This window comes from Mustelus asterias, unplaced genomic scaffold (assembly GCF_964213995.1).
Source record: "Mustelus asterias unplaced genomic scaffold, sMusAst1.hap1.1 HAP1_SCAFFOLD_2411, whole genome shotgun sequence".
In the NCBI taxonomy this organism is placed as follows: Eukaryota; Metazoa; Chordata; class Chondrichthyes; order Carcharhiniformes; family Triakidae; genus Mustelus; species Mustelus asterias.
In genome coordinates this window covers 1,381-10,000 of record NW_027592356.1, presented here as the reverse complement: position 1 = coordinate 10,000, position 8,620 = coordinate 1,381, and the positions used below count along the sequence as shown (strand labels likewise).

Genomic DNA, 8,620 nt, shown 5'->3' with positions numbered 1-8,620 from the left:
CCCCCATCAAACACTCCCAGGACAGGTACAGCACGGGGTTAGATACAGAGTAAAGCTCCCTCTCCACTGTCCCCCATCAAACACTCCCAGGACAGGTACAGCACGGGGTTAGATACAGAGTAAAGCTCCCTGTACACTGTCCCCCATCAAACACTCCCAGGACAGGTACAGCACGGCGTTAGATACAGAGTAAAGCTCCCTCTACACTGTCCCCCATCAAACACTCCCAGGACAGGTACAGCACGGGGTTAGATACAGAGTAAAGCTTCCTCTACACTGTCCCCATCAAACACTCCCAGGACAGGTACAGCACGGGGTTAGATACAGAGTAAAGCCCCCTCTACACTGTCCCCCATCAAACACTCCCAGGACAGGTACAGCACGGGGTTAGATACAGAGTAAAGCTCCCTCTACACTGTCCCCCATCAAACGCTCCCAGGACAGGTACAGCACAGGGTTAGATACAGAGTAAAGCTCCCTCTACACTGTCCCCCATCAAACACTCCCAGGACAGGTACAGCACGGGGTTAGATACAGAGTAAAGCTCCCTCTACACTGTCCCTATCAAACACTCCCAGGACAGATACAGCACGGGGTTAGATACAGAGTAAAGCTCCCTCTACACTGTCCTCATCAAACACTCCCAGGACAGGTACAGCACGGGGTTAGATACAGAGCAAAGCTCCCTCTACACTGTCCCCATCAAACACTCCCAGGACAGGTACAGCACGGGGTTAGATACAGAGTAAAGCTCCCTCTACACTGTCCCCCATCAAACACTCCCAGGACAGGGACAGCACGGGGTTAGATACAGAGTAAAGCTCCCTCGACATTGTCCCCATCAAACACTCCCAGGACAGGTACAGCACGGGGTTAGATACAGAGTAAAGCTCCCTCGACACTGTCCCCATCAAACACTCCCAGGACAGGTACAGCACGGGGTTAGATACAGAGTAAAGCTCCCTCGACACTGTCCCCATCAAACACTCCCAGGACAGGTACAGCACGGGGTTAGATGCAGAGTAAAGCTCCCTCTACACTGTCCCTCATCAAACACTCCCAGGACAGGTACAGCACGGGGTTAGATACAGAGTGAAGCTCCCTCTACACTGTCCCCATCAAACACTCCCAGGACAGGTACAGCACGGGGTTAGACACAGAGTAAAGCTCCCTCTACACTGTCCCCATCAAACACTCCCAGGACAGGAACAGCACGGGGTTATATACAGAGTAAAGCTCCCTCTACACTGTCCCCATCAAACACTCCCAGGACAGGAACAGCACGGGGTTAGATCCAGAGTAAAGCTCCCTCTACACTGTCCCCATCAAACACTCCCAGGACAGGAACAGCACGGGGTTAGACACAGAGTAAAGCTCCCTCTACACTGTCCCCATCAAACACTCCCAGGACAGGAACAGCACGGGGTTAGATACAGAGTAAAGCTCCCTCTACACTGTCCCCCATCAAACACTCCCAGGACAGGTACAGCACGGCGTTAGATACAGAGTAAAGCTCCCTCTACACTGTCCCCCATCAAACACTCCCAGGACAGATACAGCACGGGGTTAGATACAGAGTAAAGCTCCCTCTACACTGTCCTCATCAAACACTCCCAGGACAGGTACAGCACGGGGTTAGATACAGAGTAAAGCTCCCTCTACACTGTCCCCATCAAACACTCCCAGGACAGGGACAGCACGGGGTTAGATACAGAGTAAAGCTCCCTCTACACTGTCCCCATCAAACACTCCCAGGACAGGTACAGCACGGGGTTAGATACAGAGTAAAGCTCCCTCTACACTGTCCCCCATCAAACACTCCCAGGACAGGTACAGCACGGGGTTAGATACAGAGTAAAGCTCCCTCTACACTGTCCCCATCAAACACTCCCAGGACAGGTACAGCACGGGGTTAGATACAGAGAAAAGCTCCCTCTACACTGTCCTCATCAAACACTCTCAGGACAGGTACAGCACGGGGTTAGATACAGAGTAAAGCTCTCTCTACACTGTCCCCCATCAAACACTCCCAGGACAGGTACAGCGCGGGGTTAGATACAGAGTAAAGCTCCCTCTACACTGTCCCCCATCAAACACTCCCAGGACAGGTACAGCACGGGGATAGATACAGAGTAAAGCTCCCTCTCCACTGTCCCCCATCAAACACTCCCAGGACAGGTACAGCACGGGGTTAGATACAGAGTAAAGCTCCCTGTACACTGTCCCCCATCAAACACTCCCAGGACAGGTACAGCACGGCGTTAGATACAGAGTAAAGCTCCCTCTACACTGTCCCCCATCAAACACTCCCAGGACAGGTACAGCACGGGGTTAGATACAGAGTAAAGCTTCCTCTACACTGTCCCCATCAAACACTCCCAGGACAGGTACAGCACGGGGTTAGATACAGAGTAAAGCCCCCTCTACACTGTCCTCATCATTGTTTAAGAAGGGGAACAGAGACTTCCCCGGGAATTATAGACCGGTGAGTCTCACTTCTGTTGTCGGCAAGATGTTGGAAAAAATTATAAGGGATAGGATTTATAGTTATTTGGAGAGTAATGAATTGATAGGTGATAGTCAGCATGGTTTTGTGGCAGGTAGGTCGTGCCTTACTAACCTTATTGAGTTTTTTGAGAAAGTGACCAAGGAGGTGGATGGGGGCAAGGCAGTGGACGTGGTATATATGGATTTTAGTAAGGCGTTTGATAAGGTTCACCATGGTAGGCTTCTGCAGAAAATGCAGATGTATGGGATTGGGGGTGATCTAGGAAATTGGATCAGGAATTGGCTAGCGGATAGGAAACAGAGGGTGGTGGTTGATAGTAAATATTCATCATGGAGTGCGGTTACAAGTGGTGTACCTCAGGGATCTGTTTTGGGGCCACTGCTGTTTGTAATATTTATTAATGATCTGGATGAGGGTATAGTTGGGTGGATTAGCAAATTTGCTGATGACACCAAAGTCGGTGGTGTGGTAGACAGTGAGGAAGGGTGTCGTAGTTTGCAGGAAGACTTAGACAGGTTGCAAAGTTGGGCCGAGAGGTGGCGGATGGAGTTTAATGCGGAGAAGTGTGAGGTAATTCACTTTGGTAGGAATAACAGATGTGTTGAGTATAGGGCTAACGGGAGGACTTTGAATAGTGTGGAGGAGCAGAGGGATCTAGGTGTATGTGTGCATAGATCCCTGAAAGTTGGGAATCAAGTAGATAAGGTTGTTAAGAAGGCATATGGTGTCTTGGCGTTTATTGGTAGGGGGATTGAATTTAGGAGTCGTAGCGTTATGTTGCAACTGTACACAACTCTGGTGCGGCCGCACTTGGAGTACTGTGTGCAGTTCTGGTCCCCACATTACAGGAAGGATGTGGAGGCTTTGGAGAGGGTGCAGAGGAGGTTTACCAGGATGTTGCCTGGTATGGAGGGGAGATCCTATGAGGAGAGGCTGAGGGATTTGGGATTGTTTTCGCTGGAAAGGCGGCGGCTAAGAGGGGATCTTATTGAAACATATAAGATGATTAGAGGTTTAGATAGGGTGGATAGTGATAGCCTTTTTCCTCTGATGGAGAAATCCAGCACGAGGGGGCATGGCTTTAAATTGAGGGGGGGTAGTTATAGAACCGATGTCAGGGGTAGGTTCTTTACCCAGAGGGTGGTGAGGGATTGGAATGCCCTGCCAGCATCAGTAGTAAATGCGCCTAGTTTGGGGGCGTTTAAGAGATCCGTAGATAGGTTCATGGACGAAAAGAAATTGGTTTAGGTTGGAGGGTCACAGTTTTTTTTTTTTAACTGGTCGGTGCAACATCGTGGGCCGAAGGGCCTGTTCTGCGCTGTAATGTTCTATGTTCTATGTTCTATGTACACTGTCCCCCATCAAACACTCCCAGGACAGGTACAGCACGGGGTTAGATACAGAGTAAAGCTCCCTCTACACTGTCCCCCATCAAACACTCCCAGGACAGGTACAGCACGGGGTTAGATACAGAGTAAAGCTCCCTCTACACTGTCCCTATCAAACACTCCCAGGACAGATACAGCACGGGGTTAGATACAGAGTAAAGCTCCCTCTACACTGTCCTCATCAAACACTCCCAGGACAGGTACAGCACGGGGTTAGATACAGAGTAAAGCTCCCTCTACACTGTCCCCATCAAACACTCCCAGGACAGGTACAGCACGGGGTTAGATACAGAGTAAAGCTCCCTCTACACTGTCCCCCATCAAACACTCCCAGGACAGGGACAGCACGGGGTTAGATACAGAGTAAAGCTCCCTCGACATTGTCCCCATCAAACACTCCCAGGACAGGTACAGCACGGGGTTAGATACAGAGTAAAGCTCCCTCGACACTGTCCCCATCAAACACTCCCAGGACAGGTACAGCACGGGGTTAGATACAGAGTAAAGCTCCCTCGACACTGTCCCCATCAAACACTCCCAGGACAGGTACAGCACGGGGTTAGATGCAGAGTAAAGCTCCCTCTACACTGTCCCTCATCAAACACTCCCAGGACAGGTACAGCACGGGGTTAGATACAGAGTGAAGCTCCCTCTACACTGTCCCCATCAAACACTCCCAGGACAGGTACAGCACGGGGTTAGACACAGAGTAAAGCTCCCTCTACACTGTCCCCATCAAACACTCCCAGGACAGGAACAGCACGGGGTTAGATACAGAGTAAAGCTCCCTCTACACTGTCCCCATCAAACACTCCCAGGACAGGAACAGCACGGGGTTAGATACAGAGTAAAGCTCCCTCTACACTGTCCCCATCAAACACTCCCAGGACAGGAACAGCACGGGGTTAGACACAGAGTAAAGCTCCCTCTACACTGTCCCCATCAAACACTCCCAGGACAGGAACAGCACGGGGTTAGATACAGAGTAAAGCTCCCTCTACACTGTCCCCCATCAAACACTCCCAGGACAGGTACAGCACGGGGTTAGATACAGAGTAAAGCTCCCTCTACACTGTCCCCATCAAACACTCCCAGGACTGGTACAGCACGGGGTTAGATACAGAGTAAAGCTCCCTCTACACTGTCCCCCATCAAACACTCCCAGGACAGGTACAGACCCACTCCTCTCCCCTCACACACTGAATCACACCCTCACCTTCTTGGTGCTCCCACTCCCTTCCCCCTGCTGTCCCACCCCCCCCAACCCCTCCCCGACTCCCTCACAGTCGGACTGAGGGTCAGGCACTCTCACGCTGCCTCACCTGCGCTGAGACACCTACCTGTTCCCCTCGGCTCCAATCGTGGCCTCCTTCCCCCAGCTGGCAAAATCCGAGACCTCGAACATCACGAGAAACATCGCCTGTGGGTCCAAGACGCACAGGATTTAGTCTCGTCAGGTCATGTGATAAAGGAGGAGACCACTGGGTCCCTCCCGAATAGTCCCTCCTTTATCGAGCATGTCATAGAGCTTTACAGCATGGAAACAGGCCCTTCGGCCCAACTTGTCCATGCTGCCCTTTTTCTTAAATCCCTCAGCTAATCCCAATTGCCCGCATTTGGCCCATATCCCTCTATACCCACCGTACCCATGTAACTGTCTAAACACTTTTTAAAATACAAAATTGTACCCGCCTCTACTACTGCCTCTCGTTCCAGACACTCACCACCCTCTGTGTGAAATAATTGCCCCCTCTGGACCCTTCTGTATCTTTCCCCTCTCACCTTAAACCTACGCCCTCTAGTTTTAGACTCCCCTACCTTTGGGAAAAGATATTGACTATCGAGCTGATCTGTGCCCCTCATTATTTTATAGACCTCTATAAGGTCACCCCTCAGCCTCCTACGCTCCAGAGAAAAAAGTCCCAGTCTATCCAACCTCTCCTTATAACTCAATCCATCAAGTCCCGGTAGCATCCTAGTAAATCCTTTCTGCACTCTTTCTAGTTTAATAATATCCTTTCTATAATAGGGGTGACCAGAACTGTACACAGTATTCCAAGTGTGGCCTTACCAATGTCTTGTACAACTTCAACAAGACGTCCCAACTCCTGTATTCAATGTTCTGACCGATGAAACCAAGCGTGCCAAATGCCTTCTTCACCACTCTGTCCACCTGTGACTCCACTTTCAAGGAGCTATGAACCTGTACCCCGAGATCTCTTTGTTCTGTAACTCTCCCCAACGCCCTACCATTAACTGAGTACAACTTCAACAAGAGGTCCCAACTCTTTTCTGCACTCTTTCTGGTTTAATCATATCCTTTCTATAATAGGGCGCTGGGGAGAGTTACAGAACAAAGAGATCTCGGGGTACATGTTCATAGCTCCTTGAAAGTGGAGTCACAGGGGGACAGAGTGGTGAAGAAGGCATTCGGCACGCTTGGTTTCATCGGTCAGAACATTGAATACAGGAGTTGGGACGTCTTGTTGAAGTTGTACAAGACATTGGTAAGGCCACACTTGGAATACTGTGTACAGTTCTGGTCACCCTATTATAGAAAGGATATTATTAAACTAGAAAGAGCGCGGAAAAGATTTACTAGGATGCGACCGGGACTTGATGGTTTGAGTTAGGAGAGGCTGGATAGACTGGGACTTTTTTCTCTGGAGCGTAGGAGGCTGAGGGGTGATCTTATAGAGGTCTATAAAATAATGAGGGGCACAGATCAGCTAGATAGTCAATATCTTTTCCCAATCTTGCCCTGGTGTGGAGGGCATTAGCTATGAGGAGAGGTTGGAGAAACTTGGTTTGTTCTCACTGGAGGTTGAGGGGAGACCTGATAGAAGTCTACAAGATTATGAGGGGCAGAGTGGAGAGTCAGAAGCTTTTTCCCCCCAGGGTGGAAGAGTCAGTTACTCGGGGGGCACAGGTTTAAGGTGCGAGGGGCAAGGTTTAAAGGAGATGTTCGAGGCAGGTTTTTTACACAGAGGGTGGTGGGTGCCTGGAACTCGCTGCCGGGGGGAGGGAGTGGAAGCGGATACGGTCGTGAGTTTTAAGGGGCGTCTTGACAAATCCATGAATAGGATGGGAGTAGAGGGATACGGTCCCCGGAAGGGTAGGGGGTTTTAGTTCAGTCGGGGGACAGCATGGTCGGTGCAGGAGGGGCCGAACGGCCTGTTCCTGTGCTGGAATTTTCATAGCAATCATAGAAACCCTACAGTGCAGAAGGAGGCCATTCGGCCCATCGAGTCTGCACCGACCACAATCCCACCCAGGCCCTACCCCCACATATTTTACCCGCTAATCCCTCTAACCTACGCATCCCAGGACTCTAAGGGGCAATTTTTTTTAACCTGGCCAATCAACCTAACCCGCACATCTTTGGACTGTGGGAGGAAACCGGAGCACCCGGAGGAAACCCACGCAGACACGAGGAGAATGTGCAAACTCCGCACAGACAGTGACCCGAGCCGGGAATCGAACCCGGGACCCTGGAGCTGTGAAGCAGCAGTGCTAACCACTGTGCTACCGTGCCGCCTACCTTCGTTCAAAGGTAGGGGAGTCTAAAACTATAGGTTTAAGGTGAGAGGGGAGAGATACAAAAGGGTCCAGAGGGGGCAATATTTCCACACAGAGGGTGGTGAGTGTCTGGAACGAGAGGCAGTAGTAGAGGCGGGGACAATTTTGTCTTTTAAAAAGCATTTAGACAGTTACATGGGTACGATGGGTATAGAGGGATATGGGGCAAACGCGGGCAACTGGGACTAGCTTAGGGGTTTAAAAAAAAGGGGCAGCATGGACAAGTTGGGCCGAAGGGCCTGTTTCCGTGCTGCAAACCTCTCTGAGCTGAGTGTTAAGCTGCTTTATTTGTGGGCCCAATAATATTAATGCATTCTTAAATAAACTTTGATTCACTGTAGAAAGATGCCTAATTTGTCAGAGGAGTTACCCCTGGAATGAAGCTTGCTATCCTCATTGTCTATATTGGCTTCTCAATGTCATTTGGAGAAGGGACCCAAACCCCAACAATCTCTGGATCTCCATCTGGAATCTACTCAGTGACTGAGCGCCCACAGCTCTCTGGGGGGGGGGGGCGCAGAATCCCACAGATTCACAACCCTCCCAGCGAAGACATTCCTCCCCGTCTCAGTCCCCCAAACGTCCGACCCCCACTTATCCTGAGACTGTGACCCTGCTCGTTACGCCCTCCCCCCCCCCCCCCCCCCCCCCCGGTGCTCATGATTCTCCAGCCCCAGGGAGGGAACGAGGAGGGGAAAACAAGCCTCTCAGCATCGACCCTGTCAAAGCCCCCTTCGGAACATTCTGTGTTTCACTTATATCGCACCCCCCCCCCCCCTCGTTCCTCTCACCGTAGCCTCAGCGTGGAAGATCGGGTGGCTGATGTTACAGGAGAAGATCCCGGTTAGATTCACAGTGGAGTTGACGTCAGAGGAACAGTCCACTTGGGTCGCCTGCGGAGAGATGCGATCGCGAGATTCAAATCACTTTGCCCCTCAGATACGGGACGCAGTAAGATCTGGATAAAATCCAGGTTCGGACTGGCAAGTGGCGAATGACACTCACGCCACCCACTCACACAAATGCCAGGCAATACCCATTGCCAACAAGAGAGAATCCACCCCTTAATTCCATTACATTGTATCTTTCTTAAAAGCCTCCCATGTGCCACTTTTCCCAAATGCCTTCTGGAAGTCCATATACT

General features: G+C 50.8%; 1 protein-coding gene across 1 annotated transcript in view; it reads right to left on the bottom strand.

Moving 5' to 3' along the window:
- The window catches only part of LOC144489660 (integrin alpha-D-like), a gene marked incomplete at its 5' end in the record, with an annotated part of 38,732 nt that extends 30,363 nt beyond the window's left edge, over nt 1-8,369 (bottom strand). Inside the window, 2 exons of the mRNA XM_078207519.1 lie at nt 5,238-5,317; nt 8,268-8,369. Coding sequence (XP_078063645.1) covers nt 5,238-5,317; nt 8,268-8,369 — 182 coding nt within the window. The remainder of the gene's footprint in view (nt 1-5,237; nt 5,318-8,267) is intronic.
- Nucleotides 8,370-8,620: the final 251 nt, after the last annotated feature.